This window comes from Trachurus japonicus, chromosome 3, assembly GCF_045865225.1.
Source record: "Trachurus japonicus isolate A0001 chromosome 3, Traja_1.0".
In the NCBI taxonomy this organism is placed as follows: Eukaryota; Metazoa; Chordata; class Actinopteri; order Carangiformes; family Carangidae; genus Trachurus; species Trachurus japonicus.
In genome coordinates, this window is record NC_140909.1 from 11962962 (window position 1) to 11986179 (window position 23218).

The 23218-nt window shown below is 42.0% G+C and overlaps 1 protein-coding gene across 2 annotated transcripts in view; it reads right to left on the reverse strand.

The window, feature by feature from the left end:
• Window positions 1-290: 290 nt before the first annotated feature.
• cgnl1 (cingulin-like 1) overlaps window positions 291-23218 on the reverse strand; it is a 32063-nt gene continuing 9135 nt past the window's right edge. Inside the window, exons 7-19 of one of the 2 annotated variants that reach the window (XM_085761864.1) lie at window positions 22358-22496; window positions 21452-21664; window positions 10737-10943; window positions 10336-10440; window positions 10093-10245; window positions 9327-9497; window positions 6931-7092; window positions 6613-6702; window positions 3501-3584; window positions 3159-3283; window positions 2229-2337; window positions 1951-2114; window positions 291-1829 (exon numbers count right to left, since the gene is read on the reverse strand). In XM_085761864.1, coding sequence (XP_085617990.1) covers window positions 1679-1829; window positions 1951-2114; window positions 2229-2337; window positions 3159-3283; window positions 3501-3584; window positions 6613-6702; window positions 6931-7092; window positions 9327-9497; window positions 10093-10245; window positions 10336-10440; window positions 10737-10943; window positions 21452-21664; window positions 22358-22496 — 1873 coding nt within the window. In that variant the 3' untranslated portion in view covers window positions 291-1678. The remainder of the gene's footprint in view (window positions 1830-1950; window positions 2115-2228; window positions 2338-3158; window positions 3284-3500; window positions 3585-6612; window positions 6703-6930; window positions 7093-9326; window positions 9498-10092; window positions 10246-10335; window positions 10441-10736; window positions 10944-21451; window positions 21665-22357; window positions 22497-23218) is intronic. The other variant, XM_085761872.1, reaches the window with a different exon arrangement.

The following is a 23218-nucleotide window of genomic DNA, read 5'->3' on the forward strand; positions in this document are numbered from 1 at the left end:
AATATCAACTACACAACTGATTTTCCTACCTTGTCTCCAGAACAAAACTGTCAATGATCATATAAAATCAGCACCAACTTAATCCTACATAAATGTTAATGCAGTGTTTACATAATGTAGGAATTTAAGTCCCTCTCCACTGTTCATTGTTGTTTTACTTAGTGTTTTGAACTGTTTGTTCTTTTAAGATTCATCTGCCAAAGGTGGGACATCTCTCTGTAGTTTCATGTCACCTTTAAAATGTCAAATGTGAGTTGGTATGAAATATTCATTGAGCAAAAAGGCATGTAAGAGTAACTGAAAGTAACTTTATTTTAGTCTCAGCAGGATTTATGAACATATAAATGTGTACAGAGAGGTAGTGGCGGGAATCTGTTCAGTCCACTCTCCCCCTCTGCAGGTGTCAAAGCTGGGCATATGCAGAGCCATCAGGGAGTGCAAATCATCATCATCATCGTTGTCGTCGTCATCATCATCATCATCATCATCACAGTGTAGCAGAAAAAAAATAAAACAGATTGTCCATTTATCCCATCTGACAAATTCCCTCATTTAGTAAAGGAAATTTTGAGGAGGTCCAAATATGTTCGTTAACCAGATGCTGTAAGGACGTATGTACAGAGGAACAATTCAAACACACACACACACAAATGAGATTAAACAAAAAGACTGACACCATGTTCAATATCACTGCCACCCATTCAGGACAGAAATCACCAGAAATAAAAGTTATATCGAAGTGTTTCCAGTATAAAAATGTCTTCAGAGATTAAATGGTTTTGAGATTTGCAGTTTTGTTCAGTGCTCAAACTGTTAAAGAAAAGTAAATTAAGGCTTTGCCACATGTTCACATGCAGCAGCCCTCCACAGGTAATTTATAGACAATACTGTGATATCATATAGTATATGAGTAAAAGAAATTGTGTAGATACAAACTGAATGGAGCGACAGTATTATTGGTCATCAACAATATAAAACTGTATAAAAATGGATGTGTACAAAGTCCCTCATTTCTTGTTCCCTAAAAACCTCACTGCGCCAAGTTTTGTATCTTCAACCATGAATAAATAAAAAAATATCCTGATGCTCTTCAACTTATATTTTTGGATTTGATTTTCATTCATTAAAAAAAAAAAGGTAAATATATTTCATTCAACTGAATAATACAAAAATTATATTCAGACGCTCTATGTAAATTTAACATATTTGATAGGCATAAAAAAGTGTTAATGACTTCATATTGGTAATAAAAGCAGTTCTGATTGTTTTACAGTGCATTAAAGAAGAGTTTTCAAAATTACTAATGCTATGATAATCGCTGACGAGCATGTGTAATCAAAACAGTAATTTGTTAACAAAGGAATTGACGTCATGTGAGAATGTACAGTAAGCAAATTAAACAGTATGTACATTTAATTTCTACAGCGAAGGATAAAACATCAATACTTGTACGATTTCATCCATTAATGTCAGAGCTGCTCAAATAATACAGAGTGAATTTCTGCACCCAGAGTTAAGATCCAGGTGAATTCATGAACTCTGTCGACGTCAAATCATCTCACTCGGCTGGAAAGTCTCTGGATGATGACACGGATCTTTCGGTGTTAACATGTAGAGTTTTTCTCCAGCAGTTTGGTCCGATAGTGATGAATTATGGGTAAAGCAGCTTCAGGCTTGTTTACAGAGTGTAGGTGGACAGGATGTTGTCCTGGCTCGAGGAGCGCTTGTACCCTGAAGTTGAGCTGAAGTACGTCTCCCCATCAGTGCTGATGTCGTCATCGTCGTCGTCGTCCAGATTGTTGAGCAGCGGCGCGGAAGTGTTCTTACGCCTGGATGAGACAGAACGATATTATGATTACGACACTTGTTTTCCTTAAGCTTGTCTTATTTCAAAGCATCGATCCGTCTGTTCTGGATGATTAATTATGGATAGAGCTGTGTGTCCTTTACCTCATCTCACTCCGCGCCGCTTTGAGCTGGCTCTGGAGCTGGTCGTTGGCCTCCTGCTGCTCGTCCAGGTCTCTCTGCAGCTTCTTCTTGCTGTGCTCCAGGCGGTCGATCTCCTCCTCGGCCTCGTCCATCTGCCTCTTCAGGGCCTTTAGACGCAGATTCAGCTTCAGGGAAGAAACGAGAGCAAATGTGTTAAAACGGTTTAAGAATAACTGTCACTGTCCAGTCCAGTTATTCAATTCAAGATGATGTTTGCTGAATGAGTGTGTTTTTCATACTTGGTCCTTTTGATCCTGTAATGAGTTATGTTCTTCTTCGACTTGCATCATCGTTTCTTTCACCTTCCTTTCTAGTCGGCGGTTTGCCAGCTGCAGGTTGGCTCGTTCTCTGTAACACATTCAGAGTACTGTCATCACACTGACTGACGGCAGTTTCAAAACACAAATAACCACAAACTGGTTCGTTACCTTTAGCTGTCGGTGCAAGCTATTTTTAGAACGGTGGAGCAGAGCCGCGAGCTGCTTAGAGCTACATTATGGAGGCTCATGGGATTTCTTGGTTTCCCTCATCAAACTCATCAAATACACAGTCACAATCCAACAACTCCAAAACGCTCTGGTGGACAAGTTGTGACCTGCACATTCACCACGCTATGAGATAATAACAGAAAGTCATGAGACAGAGTTGTTTTAGAGGTAAATTCATGCAAAACAGCTGCTGTGCGTTCCCTTCGGGAGCAGTTTTTCATCAAGCAGTTTCTGTATTTACCTCTAAAACAACTCTGTCCGTAACGTTCTGTTATTATCTCATAGCGTGGTGAATGTGCAGGTCACAACTTGTCCACCAGAGCGTTTTGGAGTTGTTGGATTGTGTATTTGACGAGTTTGATGAGGGAAACCAAGAAATCCCATTAGCCTCCGTAGCGTAGCTCTGAGCAGCTCGTGGCTCTGCTCCGCCGTTCTAAAAACAGCTTGCACCGACAATTAAAGGTAACGAACCTACTGCTATGACTATATGGATTATGGCAATGGGCCAATTTGCCAAAGTGTTGAACTATCCCTTTAACTTTTAACTTTTACAGGAAACCTTCTGGGTGTCAACCCTGGCTTAATGAACCTCTCCAACTTCCCAAACCTCTCCCTAGAGTTATTCTCCTCCATCACTTCATCTCCACTCATTTCTATTCCCAGCTGAAGTCTCCATCTCACCTCTCCTCCCCCTCCAGCCTCTCCTCCAGCTCCTGTATGCGATCCTCCAGCTGGGATACCAGGCCCTCCTTGTTGGACTTCTGGGAGCCCTCGAGATGAGACACTCGGCTCTTCAGGTCTTTATTCTAGAGAGAGTCAGACACGATGAGGTACTGAACTGGACTAATGAGAGATCAAACCATAATCATAAAACAGAGACATAACAGCAAAGTGAAGATGGATACAACCAAATGAAAATGATGAGAAGACATGAATGAATTTAATGAGTTGATGCTTTGAACTGAGTTTGTAGAGCAACACTAGTGTGTGTAGTTGTTTTCCTCCAGACAGGAGAGTGTGTACCTGTCTCTCCAGAGCCATCTTGTCACACTCCAGGTCCTGTCTGCTAGCCCTCTCCTGCAGGAGTTCATTCCTCATCTGCTCCACCTGTCAAGCCGAGCCCAGACACTGTCATTGCTACGCTCCCACACACTCTGATGACAATTATTATCAGGCAGGCACCGTCGTCTGAGACTCACTCTCTACAGGAACCACTGTAGCGCTCCGTGAGTCAAAATGCCGAAGAATAGAGGAGTTAATTCTCAAAGGGCTCTAGTTAATTGGTGAGCTGGACTTTCTTGTTTGGCGGCATTCCACCTATTGTTGAAATCCTCATGTCGACGCTCAGTGATTCGTAGAAAAATGGATATGTTGCATGTAAAAGGTTGCGTCTGTAAAGGTTATGTCGCTGTGGGTTTTTTAAATTAGTGTTAGTTTAAGTGTAAGGTTATTAAACAGCCTCAAAGAAAAATAGATTGACATTAAATGTGCTTATTATTTGCTTTCTTGCCGAGAGTTGAGATCAAAGATATGAATGATGAACTACCACCAGCAGCTTGGCTCTGTCCCAACCTCACAGAAAACACCTACCAGCATTAAAACTCACTAATAAACACAGATCTTGTTACGAAGTAGCTTCCTCCACCCTGTATACAGTCTTCATGCGTACAGTAGCTAACTGAGCTGGGATATGAGAGTGGCATAGATCTTCTCCTGCAAGTTTCTGTAAAGGAAGTAAATTAAAGGGCATTTCCAGTCGTAATCAATGTTTACTCAGATATCAATCAGGTCGCCTATGATCAGTTCATTTCATCCCAACTGCAGCGTGTGGACGTTTATATTCGTTTTGTTCAAGAATCTATCGTTTTTTTCAATGTTCATTAATGGGCTCCGGGCTAATTTTAAAATTGTTCTGTGATTGCAAGTAACGTCCTTTTGACCATCATTGAAATTTCAAAATTCGCTTTACAATTAAATTAAATCAAAATTCACGACTTCCGCATTGTTCCTTTCCGGGTCAGAGAGCAAACGCCTCACAGTTTCTCTCTACTGTTGTGTTCTCTGACCCGGGAAGGAACAATACAGAAGCTGCGGTACTGTAAGTCCGAATTTTGATCTAATTTAACTGTAAAGCGAATTTTTAAATTGTAGAAAACAAAAAAGGAATAAAAACGATAGATTCTTGAACAAAAACGAATCTACACGCTGCAGTTGTTGGGAGTATGGCTGGTATGAACTGATTATAGGTGACAAACATTGATTACGACTGGAAATGCCCCTTTAAGCGTATTTCCCCCAAAATATCACATCATTTCTTCAACACTTAATCTGGTGTCATCACATATCAACCCCCTGCACATTAAATGGACCCGAGTGTTTGAAGACAGTCCAGTTCAAAAGAAGAGAGAGTAATCGATAACAGCGGTGATGGTTCTTTCTTTTGTGAGAGGAGCTTTAGAATTGGTGATATTTTATGCCAATTAGTGGGTGACAGTGGGCTGCTCTGATGAACGATGGCCCCTATAACTGGTGCACCCAGCACTGTGCTTGAGGGAGCTGAATCAGCAGACTGGAACATAGAGCGAAACTAATCTGCTTTGTGAGAGACGGCAGGAGAGGAGAGGGGAGATTACTCTCATTTAGACAGGAGAGGAGCACCTGGTGCCAGGAGAGACGCAGGTGTTCTTCCTGCTGCCTCCGCTGCAACCCCCCCACTACCCCTCCACTACCCACCCCACCCCACAAACCCACCACCCCTCCATAGCCATTCACCACCCCCACCCACACGCCTCCCCACAGACATTAGAGCGCACACACACACACCAGCACATACCCACATGCATGTGTGTGCACCCATACACATACACACACACACCACTAGCACTCAAGCTACTCCACTCCGAGTGCACAAAGCTCGAGCGTTGCCTTGACAACTGACCTCCGTCTCATGCTGAACCAATGCCACTTTGTCACAATGCCACTCTTCTTCTCTCTCTGCCAGAATTTTTTTATTTTTTTTTTTTAAAAAAGGGTGAAACCATTTAAGGAGATTTAAAAACTCTTCTACTCAACCACACTATAAGCTTCTTCATTCTTCATGTCACTAAATTTTCGGCCCGAAACCTTTGAATCTGTGTCACTTACACAGAGAGAGGGAACCTGTAACCAAGCCAAACCTGTCAGGCCTGTCTTTGGATGTCATAGTTTGAAAAAATAAATAAATAAATAAAAAGTTGAAAAGATGCCATCAAGCTGTGACCACAGCGGGACACATGATATACACATTAGCATAAAATCAGCAAGGTTGCAATAAGAGAGTGTTATTTCAAGACGTCCAGAACCGACATCCTCCCCGTGATTAGTAAGCACTCTCCCACACACAAACAACAATCCTAAAAGCACATGTGCTTTATCTAAATCTTACTTCACAGTGCCTCCATCAGCAGCTTTATCACAGAGGAAGGGAAAACTGGAGCATTTTCGCTTGCAAGGATATAAAAAAAACTGACTTCAAGCACAAGAGCTGGATTTGTTCTCAAGATGAAGTTACTGAGCGTTAATTTCCACAGTGAACTCCACAACCTGAAAACTTGAGACATTTGGCAGCTCGCATATTTTGGCTCGGTGTGATGCATTAAGAAGGGTCTTTTGTGACTGATGCATGAAAATTGGATAGAGCAGCACGCTGGCGGCCCGCCAATCTCAACGATTATGCAAGATCACCTTACAAAGCAATAACCCGGCGTCCACTTTATCCAGGCCAGAAGTAAAACTGGGATTGTGGATATTGAAGAGGAGTGTGTGCGCGCACGCCTCAAAGAGACAGCGATATCACCCATCAACCTGCACATCAGTGAGGTGAAATGGCCCTTTCAGGATTAGATTTGAGAGGTGAAATTGTTTTGTAGAGGCCAGCAGACACTCCTTTCATTTAGAGATTAGTTGGTTGCAGTTGTGATGTTAGGGGTGGAAGACGAAGCAACAGGAGATCTGGGTATCATTCACAGATTGGGATGGAAAAGAGACACGTCTATGTGGACTACAGAGAACTATGGACAACAGGTCAGTGACACATGTGAGAGCTGATAATGAGAAATGTGCCGAGGTTGTGTGTGTGTGTGTGTGTCGTTTGTACCTGATCTCTCCCTCGGTCTATCCTGTTCATCAGCTCGTCTCCACTCTGACGCTCCTCGTCCAGGTTCAACTCCAGCTGCTCAATCCTGTCCTGCAAAACGAAGCGGTTACATCCACCACGGTCACTAAGTGTTGCCATGCAAACATGTTTTCTATCAGTAATTTGGCTTAAGTCTTTCTTCCCTTGATGGTCTATTGATGTGTTTACTGGTAAGTATCCTCTCCAACATCCATTACAACATCTTGTGCAGTTATTTCACTAATTATATGTACCGTATCATCTACCGGTGGCTTTAGTTGACATCATTACTGTATGTACCTCCAGGAGTTTGATGTGTCGGGACTTGTCCTCTTTGTTGTGGCTGTTCTTCTCCGCCTCCTCCTCCAGATCGTTAACCTTTTTCTCCAGCATCCTCTCCCTGAATTCAGCTTCGTCCCGTTCCCTCTGACTCTGACGCAGGTCTTCCTCCCGGCGTGACAGCTACAACAAAACGACAAACAAAAGAACACAACACACTTAAATTGATTGTTTATCATTCTGTAAAACACACCAGAAACCACATATTTAGAAAAATCACATTATTTGACCCTTGGAGATCAGTGAAACCTGTCTGGTGCGGGTTCAGCGACCTTCTGCATGTTATAAATACTTCTGGAGTAAAGGGGGATTAAACCCTGCCCTCCTGTTGAAAGTCCATCTCACTGTTCACACCGCTTCTTATCAAGTATAAAACCACTGTAGCGGGGATTAAACAGTTTAGTTCGTGGTGGTAATGGTTCCTCTCAGTGACTAATGAATCCAGCACAGTTCGTGTTACCCCCCTCTTCTCATCGACCACTGGAAAACTGCCCCCCACTGCTTAATGCCAAGACAATGAAAATTCATCATCTACCCTTATTTGTCACCCAGAACAAATATTAGGCCATTAGTGTAAAATTATTTCATATTTCATCTGGTAAATACTTAAGCAGAATCCAATTTAAGCCACAGAGCTAAAGCTGAGCGAGCGCTCAAAGACCAACTAATAAGTGTAATGGGATAACTGCACACCCTCCCGCAAGCCATGGACATCCAGGCGCAGGTTTGGAAATTAATGAATTCATCTGTCAATGAAAATGATTTATTGTTAATGTGACACTGCATCCTGGCCAGAGATGGTCAAATGAATGTATTGAGCATTCAGTATTGAGCCTACACATGTGTTGTTTTAGTTATAATCTGCCAAGTCCAGTATGGGTGGGGACAGAGCGTTTAGGAGCAACTGGAAAAGTGGACTCACTCGGCCCAGTCCAGATCAATCAGCTTCTCAGGAGAGGCCGAGGCGGAGGATGTGAATCCAGCCAGCACAGCTTTCACAACAATGATATCACAACAATGACATCCTCTCCTCTTCCTGTGCAGCAGCTGGACAAACATGCACGAGCATGGACACAGACGGAAAAAAAAGGAAGAACCTGGATGCTGACCTTATCCTGACATACACACTTTACTCACCACATGACATGTACAGCTGTAAAATCTGTAAAAGACGGAGTGGCTGGCTGCCGGTTATGAATGACAAACGTAGTGTGCGGCTAATGATTTCAGGAGGTAGTTCCTCCTACAGAAGGAAATGACTTGTGCTTTTTGTTTGCAAAGAAGCCTCAAGCTTTAAATCAAGACCGGCCTGCCAAAGCCTCCATTACAAAGGTCTCCATTGGAGCTTTCATTATAAACAGGCACTTTTGTTTACAAGGTTAGAGTTGGGTACACTGTGTGTATGCTTTAGGCCTAACAAATACAATTAATGCATTTCCTATCATAAAACACTTGCATGCCCCCCTTTTAAATGTTTTGAAATCAGCACTGTTGACACTGACTTGTTTACAGTCCTTTTTGGGCACATTACCTCAGACAGTGTTACCTCCCTGAGCAGTCAGCAGTGATACACATGCTCATGACGTCCGTGTGCACATGTTACTAGACCACATGACAACAAAGGCGCTCACTCATCTAAAGAGTCCAGTTTCTCCACAGGGTGCCGTTAAGTACGGTCTGAAACGAGATCTTCAATGTTCTGCTCTCTGCCAATGTTACATTACATCTCTACGCCGTCCTCAAGTATTTCTGCCTTCACCTCACTGAATACAGTCTCAATAGCCCTACCTTGTTAGATAAATGTTTGATATATATATATGAAAACAAACAACCTGAGCCCCCATTCTCCACACTAATCTATTTCTACTTCCAACAAAAACATTGTTCACATTCCAGAGAGCTGAAAAGGATAAATTGATTGAATGCAAACAATACAGGGTGGTCAGAGGTCGTTACATTTCACCATTATGGTGTTAAGACCACAGATTAAAAAAACAAAACAAAGGGATTCACTGCATTAATTCTACCATGAATGTGAATATTAATTCAAATAAAGAGCAGAGAGAACAGAGCAGATTTTCTGTGACTTGACAGCTCAGTGACTTCACTTTAGCAGGACAGCGTGGAGCAGGAATACCTAAGTGATGACATCGCTCTCTGAAAGGAGAGGATTATGTCGGTGGGAGTGGTCGAACTGGTTGAGTAGGAACAATGGCTCATCATCTGCCGTTCTGCATGGGAGGGCTCAGTTGGCCTGACTAATGACGGCCTTAATTGACCAGTCTCACCACAAAAAGCAGTGTCAGCGTTTAAAACCTATGACGAGTGCCCATTATGTGAGACGAGGCCGACTGTACCTCTTCCTGCAGGTTTTTGGTGGTTAGCAGGTACTTGTCCAGCTCCTGTCCTCGCTCCTTCAGCAGCTTCTGCAGCTCCGTCAGCTCCCTGCGGTTCTTCTCTTTATAAATATCAATCTGCTCCTGCAGCTCCTGAGTGGAGGACTGGGACGCGTCCACAATATTGTTCATCTGGAGGGACAAATGTGAGAAATGTATAGAGCTGTGATGAAGTGGCTGAAGGGCAGGTTTGGGGTTTCATGTCATTGTATTGAAACTGAATACCACACTGGCACTTCCTTTGGCATCCTTTAATCTTTAAAGAGGAACTTTGTAGCTTAACTGCTACATTTTTACCTTAGTTAAACAGCTTTGGAGTAATTGTGATGGTTTAATACATGACTTAACTTGTTACGAGGGACTTCCAAACGCGCCCCGTAACCCGTAATATCTTGTTTATGATGGATAACGCTACACAAATATACATGTCGTAACATCATATATAATATATAACGTTATGTACCGCTCTATTGATTGATTTCTCGCCGGCTTTGTTGTAAACAAATGCACATGGCCAGGAGGAGGGTTAACAAAACAGCGGGAAAGCGACCGGACTTACATATGTTTGGCCATCATTTAATGGCCAAACATAAAAACTAAAACATTTCCATCCTGATGATATCAGATCAAAAACTGGTTGGTGTTTTAAACTGATATGTAAGAAAGTCAAAATGAGAGTCCGATTATCTGGGGGAGTTGCTGTACTACAGGATCACACAACTCTCACCTCCTTCTGAAGTTTCTCCACCGTGCGGTCCAGCAGCCTCCTCTCATCCTCTATGTCGTTCTTCATGTTCTTGAACTGCTCCTTCTGACTTCTCTCGTCTTGTAACCGTTCCTCCATCTCCTTGTGTTCACCACTCAGTTTTGTCAAGTTCCTCTGTAAAAGAATGGAGCATGTAAAGTGTTAAAAACCCACATTCCTCTACAGTACGTGCAGTGTAGAGTAGCTCCATGTTGCCCGTCTCACCTGCACATCCTCCAGCCGCAAGGTGAGCGCCCGGTTTGCACGTGACATCTCCTCCTCTTGCTCCTTAATTTCTGCCAAGGACTCTTCCAACTGCTTCTTGTCTCTCTGTGAAGTGGACATATAAGACTCTCATACAGTATACTGTAACATGCTACAATGACAGTGTAGAACTAAACCAGTGATCTCAAAGAAACTGAAATCAACTGAAAGCAACTGGATTTGGTTTTTTGTCTAGGAAGACGTTTCACCTCTCATCCAAGAGGCTTCATCAGCTGTTTTCGATTTAAATTTCTTTGAGATAACTATGACCTGGACAAATGGGAATATTCACAGGCCTAAACCAGTGATGTAATCAAACACTTCTGATGCCGTCTTCATTCTTCTTGACCTCGACCCCTCACCTCCAGTCGGCCGACTCTGTCCCCCAGCCTGCTCTCCTGCAGCTTGGCCTCATCGATGATGCGGTTGAGTTTGGCGACCTCATTTTCCAGCTCCTGTGCCCGTTTGCGCAGCCGCTCGGCCTCATTGGTCAGCCGCCCCGCTTGGCCCTGCACTGCATCCTTGGCTGCCTCCACTTCAGCCTTCTCACGGACCACCACTGCGCTGCTCTGTAGATCGGAACGAGACAGAAGGCCTCAGTACAGAGGAGGCAGGAGGAGTCTCTGATACTCAGCACATTATAGAACATTTTAGACTCCCTCAAATACCTCATGCAACAAAAAGCTACTTGAAGTGCTCTTGCTGTGGAGACATAGAATAACAATGTCCTCCCGAGCTTACACAAGCCTCTGCTGGCTGAGAGCGCTCTGACACAGTCAATCAGGAGAGACGTGTTCATCTCCTGTGTCACCAGACTCAAAGTTTTTCCACCTGATGTATAGTACAGTGGCATGCAAAAGTTTGGGCACCCCTGGTCAAAATTTCCTCAAAATGGGAGATGAAATGATCTCCAAAAGGCATAAAGTTAAACATAAAACACTCTTTTGCCACATTTTAAGCAATATATTATTTTTGTTTTAGAGTGAAAAGGGGGAAACAAAGCAGCAGCCTGCAAAAGAACGGGAAACCCAGGAGACTTGAGCTCTCAGATAACTTTGACCAAGGTATCAGACAAGATATTTACTATTTACACACTATTTAGTTTCCAAAGGGGGGGCTACTAGGTACTAACTATGCAGGGTGCCACACTTTTGCTACGGGCCCTTTTCCTTTTCTGTCAGTTTGAAAATGTACAGTAAAAGACAAAAATGAAAAAAAAATTAAAACATATAGTTTAAAATCTAAAGGGAACGTGTCATCTGTAACTTTATGCCTTTTGGAGATCATTTCATCTTCCACTTGCTTAACATTAACAGAAACTTTGGTGCCCAAACTTTTGCACGCTGTACGATGTGAGATTAATTCTGTATCTAGAATAGAAGATAAAGAGAGTTTTACAGAGTCGATGGAGAGTTAGAATTTATGAATGAAGAGTCTCAGGGTGAAGTGCTGTGTGTGCAGGTGAAAATAAAGCAAGACAGACAGGGACGGAAATGCCTGTCCGTGTGCGACAAGACAAAGACTAACTAACAACACAGTGACTCAATTTTCACGACTGATAACAGGTTTCAGTTGCAACGAACTGGTGAAGACTCGCGGCAGTGTCATTAGACAACCGTCTTAGAAAGTTTGTTTGGAAACAACATTTTTTAGCATGGAGGAGGAATGTTAGAAAACTGGTCCGGCAATTTCATCTTTATGTCAGGACAGTGACGAACACAGGCACTCGCAAAAACCTGTGGACCCAGAACTACTGTAGAGCTGACATCTGAAAAACCTACAGTATAGATTCACAATATAACACGGCTGCTCTCTTTATATTATAGGTTCATTTAAAAAATGAGTCAAAGGGTTAAATACATTTCATGCTGTTTTCCTGTACACATAGGTTATTCATCACACACATCACTGACATCCAAGTATGTTACTGCATAAGTGCATGAAAGCATGAACGCACACACACTCTCTTTATCACACACAACCCTGTGACCTCGAGGAACAAACAGACTGAGTTATAACCGAGCTGGTGACAGGCTGATGAAAAAAGGCACAGAAAAATTCATCAGTCAACTAAAAACAAGTCTGTTATTCTCAGGTCGTATCATCCTGATGTGGCTCCAAAACTTCCTATAGAAATTAAAGATCAAATCATAAAATATGAGTCTCTTTCACTTGCAAATTTCAGGACAACCCCGCATGTGTTAATCTTAAAAAGGGCAAATATTTGTCACAGGGGAGGCTGTCATGAGATTTTTCCTGTAGCAGTCAAATGTACAGTTATCTGGGTTATTTGAAGGGTTTGGAGGGTGTGTTTTTTTCTTATATAAATGAAAACAAAAGCCTATAACTCTTCACTCTGTTCAACTCTTAATATCTTCTGTGACTAAACGTGACTAAGGCGCTCGTCTAGTTGTCATCCACAGCCATTAACAGAGGCGCCCACGGAGGTAGAAAGGTGACAGTTCCTCCCTGTGTCAGTGCTGGCGGGCCAGTCAGACCTGTTTCCCCTGTCACCACTGAGCCGCCCTTCTACGCCTCACTTGCTCATAATGTTTTGTAAAGGAAGCAATGAGCCCAGATTCAATACTCTTAAAACCAGCAGCAACTCTTTGATCTCTCAAGATAAGCCGAACAAATGCCAAATAATAGTAAAATAATCCAAATCAACTAAATAACAACAGATAACATGCACCTTATGATAGGATAAACTATAAAATATCTAAAGAAAACTAGTAAAATATTATGTAACATAGGTGCAAACACCCATCAGCTCCTGCTATGGAGGGAATTCTGCTGGAAAGATAGTTCAAATTTTGATTAGCCTGCAGATTAGAAGAAAACGCCCACATGTATGACTGTTATGCTGGAGGATGTGGAGAGAAGAAAACATTGATCACACTTGTTTATTTTGGAGACGTACTCCAAGATACTCAGTATGATGATGCACTGTCATTAAGCTACAGTATATACACAAGACCTGTGGTGATAAACACACAGAGAACGTAAAACGTGACGATTGATACCTGGTGACAGTTGCTTCAGTGCCACTGCCAACCGAGAAGGCAACCACAAGGAAACAGAGTAAAGACGAAGCCCTTAATCTGAGGAACTAACTGAATGGACACGGTACTGTACAAGAGAAATGTGATCTGAAAAGATTCACACATGAGTGAACAATTGACAATGAACTAAAACTTATGGTCTTGAACCAGTTGTGTGCCTCTGACACTCAGATTAGTTTGAAGTTACATCCCTGTTTAGCCAGAATTATATAAAATATTAAGCATTTGTGTGAAATTTTGTCATATTTGCTGTGTGAAGTGGTTATTTATAAGCAGTTTTTTCTTTGGGGTTCCCTTTCATGTACATCTGTCGTAACTGCTCTGACATTTTTTTCTTGCTAAGTACATGAATAAAATATCTGAATCTGAACCTATGTGGAGGTCAAGTGTGACCTTTGACATATTGTAATTAGTCCTTAGCAGTACAAACAAAAAAATAACCAACACCTCACTGAAAACAACAAAAACGGCCATCATAATTTCTATGAAAGTAGACTGAAGGCAGGACAGTTGAATTGTTGAAAGTCCATCTACCATGGTTTATAATATATTATAAACTAGAAATTAAGTAAATACATTTGTTTTCTGAACTGATGCTTTAACAGTTTGGGCAGAGACAAAACAGTCTCTTGTGTAATGTGATGTTACAGCAGCGGTTGTTATGATCAAGCTGCTTTACAATCACATTTCTGCTCATGTAGGGCCTCCAGTAATAAACACGGTTGCACTGGTTACACTGTAGGTTGCCCAGGAATGGAAAAGAGGGGGTTGGGGTGGGATGTTGGGGCTAAACACAGCTTTCACTACAATAATAAAGCATTGATGGTGTGTGTCAGCATTGTGCCAGTGCTCCATTTTAATAACATACACAACAAGCTCAGGCCTTGATGATACTCCTCTGCCTGTCCCACTTCCCACACTGGGTCATACAAGTTCAAACCCAGACAGAGAGAGAGAGGAAGACCCCGCTGCTGCTCTCTGTCTGTGGGAGGAAGCTGCAGCGAACAGTGACTTCAGCCTCTTTTCCATAAGACTTTAACTTGACTTAACTCTCTTTTAACAGGCCTGGATCGTGCTCTGCTCTGATATACAGTATTTACGACAGAGTATCAGAACCTGGCTATTGCTTCAGAAATGTCTGTGAATATTAGCGTCTATAAGGCTTCACTAACTTGGCTCTTTTTTTTTTATTCTCTTCTATAAAAAGTTAATCATTCATTGCAAGTGTGAAGGCATTATTAAAGATTACCCAACAATCACTGACAGATTAGCACTATCAAAACTTTTCAGCTTTTAGACAATAATTTGTTTGTCTATTTAATGAAATAAATTATTAATGACCTCTTTAAATAAACAAATTTCACAAAAAGACTGAAAGCACAAGCTGACGTCAGTGGAAACAGCACAATCTCAGTGAATAATATGTGGTAATATCATACCGCTGGTCCGTTCCTTTTTCCTCTACCTTAACTCAAAGTTTGACTTGGGTCCTCTTGTGTATTCAAACTGTTTGTCTAAAGTTGCACATTAACTAACTTTGTGCAGCCTTTGAAGCGCAGCACGAATGCTGAAGTGGAATGTGTGTCCCAGGTCGTGTGCTGTGGTGAAATCTTGACTCTGACTTATTCCCTCCAGATCAACTTCAAACACTAGAAAAGAGCTGATGGTCTAAAAATAAATACGGCTGAAAGGAACCTGAAACAGAAATCTACGACCGGGCAGAGTGACCATGACTTTCCTGTACTGTCTTTTAATCGTTCTGTGAACAGCAATAAACATGTTTACATGAATATAATAGATTCAAGTTCAAATACACCATAAAAACTTAATTAATAAACCTATAAACATTTAAGCTACAAGTAACTAAGTCGAAATGCAACTCTGAGAGCCAAACTCGTGATTTTGTCCAACAGTCATTGCAGGTGCAATGTGGCCTTGTTAAATATCATTCAGATTTACTGTAAAACAGACTGAGTCTATCCTAATTAAGTCATTTTCCTGAAAACCAGCTGTTAACATATTGCCAAACGCCCCACTCCCCTCCTCATTACTGATGTTCCTGTATGTTTTGTTTTCTTTTTGGAAGACGAAGATGTTGGAGGTATTTTTCCATATGTTTTCCCCAAGTCCACCGTCTGGCAAAAACATTTGTTACAACCCAATACAATGGTCTATTATACACTGAAACATGGCTGTCAATATTCCTGATGATGACTTGTTTTGTTTATCCTTATTACACCTCAATATAATAGTGAATCATTGTTGTTTTTACATTATAGTAACAATAGTCCTTCTTAAACTCCAAAACATATATAAGTACCCTGGATGCAACAATCACAAGGCCTCCAGACGACCCCAGAAAACAGTGAGCCCACAGAATTACACCTCACTACTGATTAACACATTACAGTCTTTGTTAAATCACAGTTTTAGACGATATGTTGTTTCAGGTTTTCTAATGAACTTAAACATTATGTTGCCAAGATCATTTTTCTCACATCCTCCCTCTCTTTCCTGCTCATCCTGTTGTCAGTCTTCACCTAAATGCTTCCTGCCTCTAAGTTGTTTCCTCTTTCCTGTGCTGTCAAAGTTGCCCTCATTCACAAATGTCATACATCACTGATAACTATTATTAACTGGTAACATTTAATTTTCTGTCTGCATCCACTTTAACCTGCAGATATCAGTGCAATATCTTCAATATCACTTCCTGTCTGGCACCACAGCCAGTAAAATACATTCAAAGACATTGAGCATTAATGTTTTAACGGCCTATATGAGGCGTTTAAAACAAGGTCACAAGTCTCTTTGCAGGTTTGAGCTTTTAGACAAGTTGCCTAAGAAGAAATATCTTTGTTTCCTTTGCTGGAAAGAAGCTACATTTTCAAACACGATTTAATGAAATAAAATTGATCGAGGTTGTTCACAGTACAGGTTATTTCCTGTGTGGTATCACATTATCTGAATTTAACCCTCATGTGAGGAGAAAACTGCTTTGGCAGTGTAGTTGCCTTGATTTGCTTTGCCAGCACAAAGTATGCGTTACAAATACAACAGCTTCCCTCATTAAAAACGGTACCCGGACCTGAGGTTAACTGGAACAGAAGGCCTGTCATGAACTGAAAGGAAAGACTGAAGTAGAAATGAAAAGGTGACAACTGAGAAGCGATGGCATTTCTTTGGTCAACGGAGGACAGTAATCAAATCTCGCCTTGCTTTTAAAAGAGTCTCTATGTAAAGCTAAGCTGCATGTTTGCTGGGGTGTGTGAGTATAACAGGGAATTACAGAGACCAGTGAGACTACCATATACAAATACTCTGACATAATTTACGTTTATAAATAAAATTATAATAATAAAAACGTGCATTAAAGAAAAATCCAAAATCCTCCCCAAAGAACCAAATTAGATTCTTGGGATTTGGCTGTTGACAACACTGCTGCTAAAGCTGCAGTCGTCATGTAAACACGTTTGGTTGATCCAATCACTCACTACTTACATCCCAAAGACTTTAGGAACGTTTTCTCTAGGGGTTCGGCTACGAGTCAAATCTAACATCAACATTTATTACTTTTAGGTTTCCTGGGACTAAGCTCAAGTCTAGATTTTTTTCTGGGCATGAAAAAAAATGTTGGAATAATATAATAACTTATTCTCTCAAAAATCTGTATATCTATTAATTTCCATGTGAAGCGCTGGACAGGACAACCTACTTCTTAAACATAATTACACAGCAATTGTCCAGCTCAAGAGTCAGCTGAGAGTGACTCACACTTTTTACTTGCAGGCTTCTCATAGACAATTAAATGATGCACCACCATCCTGTCCAACGTCTCAGCAGGAAGACAGGGAGGGGAGAGAAAAACTTGTTTATGTTCAGGTTTTGCAAAAAAAGGTTTGACTGAACCCATGACTGAGAAAAGGAATGCCCCAGAGACGTCTAAATTACTTAAAAAAGGAGTGTAGGCTACTAAACAAGGCAGGTATCGCTGTCAGTTTACCAAAATTTGTGGCGTATTAAAACAGAAAGCTTTTCTTGTAGTTTGTTCATAACAACTCGCCAGTGCATTGTTGGATGAGAGCAGATAAAAAAGTGGCTTTCCCACATGATTACAGCTTGTCGATCAATGTACTTTACAGTACTCACACCCCTGATGTGTCGAAATGCGTTGGATCCTTCCTGCAAATGAAACATCTCTCTTTTCACTCAAGAGTGCATCAGACACCAGCCTTTCCAGACAGTCAGTCCTCTTTTTTAACTCTATTACTGACATTTAACTTTAAACAAAGGTTTTAATTACACCTCAGTGCTACGAGCAAAGCAACAACTCTCCAACACTACCAGTTCTACCTAATTCCTCATGTCCCATGTTTGTGTTACACATGTTCATATCAGGATTCACGATCAGACAGGGCTTCTAGGCAACTGGAATAAATTCAATTGTAAGATCAAAGAGTATAAAAAAAAATCTCAGGCTGATCTCTTTAAGCGAACAAAACAATGTGAACCACGTGAAAAATGAACAACTGCCTCCAACTTCGCAAAATAACTCACTGACCACCGTTAATAAACCCAACTGTTCTTTGTCATCTCAACAGGAGGTGTGTGTTTAACTTGACTCCTGAAAGTTGTTTTGGTAGACTCGGCTCCCACCACATCAGCAATCACAGGTAGCGAGGTGAAGAAACAATAAACAGAAAGATCCAAGCCGCTGCCTGGTTCCACACAGACCTGAACCTGATCCTGATCCGGCTATGCAGCTTTTTTTTTTTTTACTGAACTGAACACTTTCTAACCCGACTGCTGGGTATTTTAATTCCTGTTCAGACCATTTGATGTCATCGATCTATAAAGTTATCAATGAAGCCATTTGAAGACCTAGAAGAAGTAATATTTCAGCGCGGATAAATGACTAATTCCTCACCGTCTCTGTTAAGATCCAGACACTCTCTCCATCATTTCCTTCCACGCTCACTGCCCTGCATCTCCTTACTCCCCCCTTTTCCAGTTGCCTGCTAAATCAGCTCCTAAAGCTACGCTGGGAAATATAGCGCTATCATCAAACACACAGACTCATGCAGGAGTCCTTACTTTCAAAACAAGCCCGAGGGGGAACTCTTCTCTGGGCTACGTAAGTTTGATGATCAGACAGTGAGACTTCAGTTCACACACCGGCAGAGATTACTCGAGAGGCAAGCTGAGATACGGGGGCGAGAATGGGCTGGCGCGGGCCAGAAAATGAACTGGTGAGCAGGAGATCACTGCAGAGTCTTGTGTGGAAACTGTGGAGTTAGGAAATGAAAAAATACGGCATTCGGGATTGAGGTTACAGATGAGAGCGTGATAACAATGTGGCCGTGTTACACACTGTGGCCGGGGGCTGTAGGTGAAACATAACAAGAGCTGCAAATGGTGTGATAAGCACAAGGCTCTTTCTTTACAGTTGGGGGGAGGGAGGAATATAGCTGAGACCTATTAAAGCCTCTAACACTGAGAGTCCGGTGCGCTGCAGAGATGGAGATGCAACTGCAGCACCATGAAGAGGCAGAAATGAAAAGATCGGCGCCGCTCCCGCAGGTCAGAGCGGGCCGCACTGTAACAGAGCTGGAGCTGAGGCAAGGAGGAGGTCTGCAGGGTGCATATTCTCCACTTTGACCCCGACATTCCTGGAAACAAACCCCTCTCTCTCCACCAGCCGCACCTCATCTTTCCACATTTTTTGCATACCAGCACATGCTGACATGAAGAGATGAAATCCACTTCCAAATGCGCTGCCGAGGTCTTAAGCAGAGGTTATAGCGATACTCGATAAAATAAGCAAAGTCAGATCTTTCTCATGGAAGTATGATCACTATTTTCTTAAACCTTAAAGAAATTCCACAGATTTCAGCTCTGTGAAAAACACAATGCAGCTTTCAATTTAAGGACACAAAACAGGCGCCTCAGTCCTTTCAACTGGGACGGCCACGCATCCCTCTTTTTCTACAACACACTGACCCACTTACTCAGCAACCCCCGCTGCTATTATTGTGTGAAACAAACTCATCATTCATTATCAACCCAGGTCCACAATTACCCCCACTCTTTCAGGCACACAGAAAGAAAGAAGAGGGGACACATCGCAACTCAGGAACGGTAGCTCATTAGATTAGTGATGGCTTGCCACCGCAATTAACTAGTATGCAGAGCAATTTGGCGCTCCAGTTTCCAGCATTCTTCCCCGCATTGGGCCGCTCTGGTCAGCCAAACGTCATGGCCACACAAAGGGAGGCAACACTTTGGTTTGAGACGGGCAACAAGAATGAAAAGATGCCCGAATCACTCTCTGCCTGTCACCCCTAACACAAAGTAGATATGTACATTAGACTTGTAGCCCAAACCAATGGCCACATGCTGTGAACATTTTGGACCTAAAAGGCTTTTGATATTATTCTGTATTTTCATTACACAGAAAATTATAATATATGATATCTAGAAATACACTAATTTTGTGGCTATGAGTGCAAATATATGTCATTTATGTGCCTTTCATATGCCGATTTATTACATCTTATCTCATGCCTTTGCACACTACCCCAACATACACACCATATATAAATAGACGGAGAATAAACGGTGCCTGTATGGCGGAATTTGTTAATGTTTCTACTGATAATAACTAAATCTTCTAATCTACAAACGTCTCACAAAATCTAACCTGAGGACAGAGCATTAGCTCCTGGACATAAATGAAAGGCTCCGTGGAGTGAAAACTATTTTATATCTTAAAAGAAAGACAAACAATGACTTCATCTTGCCAAGTGTTTACAAAGCACTGAGGGTAAACCCCTGGTGACGAACTCCCTCGGGGGAGCCGTACCTCTGTTTAACAAAGAGGAAATGCTCTCATAGACTCTAGCTGCACAGTAACTGCCGCGGACCCCCCAACAGGCCTGCAGGAAGCCGAGAACAAGGACGACTTCCACTCTTTGAGACAAACAGGACACACGTGAGTCACACAGGGTCCTATTGAAAACAATGCGTTTTAAGTCCTTTCAGTGGGCTGTCCCCTGCCATGCGCTGCTGCTCGTCTCATTTGAGCTCACCTCCCTCCATTTTATTTTCCAAACAACAGTTTACAGACCCTCTGTGCTTTCTATAGAAGTTGAATCACTTCTGATCACTGACATTTAGACAATGGCACTATTCTCCTTATAATTTCTAAATTGAAATGTGCAACTCTACAGAAGTTAATTTTCTTTGGTCAATGTTGTAAAAATAAAACAAAAGTGTGTCAACTTTAGTGACCTTGCCACTGAGGCACATTTCATGTAACAATGTTGTTACATGATGACATTATCAAGCATGATTCTTCCTGTAAACTGTTCCAAGAGGAAAAAAAGCTGAGATAAGAAAACACCTCCACTCCTGACTGGTGAGAAAGACTTCCCACGAAAACTGATGACGTGCTACATTTATCTGGGTTTTCGTTTTCATTTTGTCACTTTGTTCCATTGGACGCAGCTCAAGCGTGTAAAACTCCAGAAGAGCTGCATTTTTCATTTTGTGTCATGTGAAAATAATGTTTCATTCCTGCAGTTAAGTGTCCTGCTGTGTTTCAACTACCTTGTTTCAGCAGCGCAATTAGTATATCCCTATGAAAAACTTGGAAGTTGAAGCTCTTTATAATCAGCCTCTCTCTACAAGCTAAAACTCGTGTCTCTGTAATTTGATATTTGATAAGTGCCACGACCATGAAACTAATGAAAAACTGTAAATAATGTCACATCAAAGCAACATCCAGATCTCTAACGACTGAATCTCTAACGAACATTTAGCACAACACACACACACACACACACACACACACACACACACACAGGCAGTTACAGCTCCCCTGATGAGACGTTTATCTGCACACTCCTCTGTGACAGGGTGTGTTTCGGGAATGGGGGAGGGTGCGAGCAAAGGAAATGAGTCAAACTGGTGGAGAGGAGAAGAGGGACTGAAAAACAAATGGGGGGGGGGCTGTTTACCTGCTTGGCCTCCTCCAAAGATGTCTGCAGCCTGCTGATTTCCTTTTCATACTGCTCCTTCATCTTGTCCACCTCCTGATCATGAGCGGCCACTTCCTCCTTCAGCGCTCCCTTCAGAGCCGTCAGTTCCCTCTCTCGCCGCCTCAGCATCTCCTCCTGCTCCTCCTTGGCCAGGAGAATTTCCTGCATCTCCAACTTGAGTTGCATCATGTCCTGTGAAAAAACCAGGACAGGTTGGTTGCTTTTTTTAGTGCTGCAGTTTGCAGGATTGGACTGGAGTCGGCTGACCAAGTGTGACCCGGTTCAGACCTGGCATTAAAGAGAAACTATTTAAGTCTGGTTGCTTTTCCACTGTTTTGCTAACCCTCCTCCTGGCCATGTGCGTTTGTTTACAACAAAGCCGACGAGAAAGCAATCAATAGAGCGGTAGATTATGTTATTTATCATACAGTATAGGATGGTACGATGTGTATATTAGTGTAGTTTAATCTGTCATAAAAAAATTAATTACAGGTTACGGGGCGTGTTTGTGTCGCAGTGCTGCAGAGATGAGAGCTGGGATACTTGGGCGGCGGCTTTGATCTTGCAAAGTTGTTTTTCAGCCAAGAGGCGCTATAAGTGACATGCACGCACTTGTAACAAGTTAAGTCAGTTATTTAACCATCACAATTACTCCAAAGCTGTTTAATTAAGGTAAAAAAGTAGCATAGCTAAGCTACAAATCTGGCATAGTTCCTCTTTAACATGAGTAAACATGAGAAGATACTGTAGTCGACAACACATAGTGCTGCAGCGTGATTGTGTGAGATATACAATTCCAGTTTGGTTTCCTATAATTAGTCTCTGATGGCAACTGCTCATTAAAGTAACCTTTTCATCTGTCAGACAACGAACACCGTGCATTACCGCTAGAAGGATGTCTTTCTCTCCGTCAGTAGATGACTTCTTCGCCGAGTCGAGTTCGTCATGCATTTCCGACAGCTGGTCCTGCAGGTCTCTGATCTCTGTCTGGTACTGTTCCCGCTCCATCTTCACCTGGAACAGCCTGACAAACAAGTGTCACATCAAAGTTCAACAAGACTTTCACACACTGTACTGTACATATGCACACCCAGAACAATGCACCTACACCTTAATTCATACATACAAAGAAAGAGCAACATGTGGCCTAGATTTGAATGTGCGTTTAAAACAAATACCTGAACAATGGCAAACCAGTAATGTCTCAACTGCATTCATGAGTAAGAAACACAGTAAAGCTGAAACTCTGATGAATCCCAACTGAGTCATATTAACAATAATAAAAGGCCCAACACATTAGGAGGCAGAACTAAAAGGTAGCAGAGCTCAGCAGCACGGAAAGCCCCAAAAATCACAGAAGAGATCAAAAGATCATTCATTTTTCAACTATTCCCACCTTCCAACCCAGCCGAACACTGAATAATGTGTCACCAAGTACACACATATTAATATGAAGGGTAAAAGATAAACCTAACAAACCAGACAGGACAGAATTGGCTGTATAATAAGGCAGAAAAGGTTGCATGGTAACCTCTTCAGTAACTATCAACAGTCTGAGAGGTTTGTCAACAGACATAGCACTGTACACTGGTATCAGCGTGAGAGCGTGGAAATGTTACAAAACACCGATTCTTCATATCACCTGCTAACGAGCAGCTTCATCAGGAGGGTGTAAAGTGCAAGAAGTTCATGTAATCCCTCCCTGTTCCCACCTGTCTGTGCAGGATCCCTAACTAATCAGGAGAT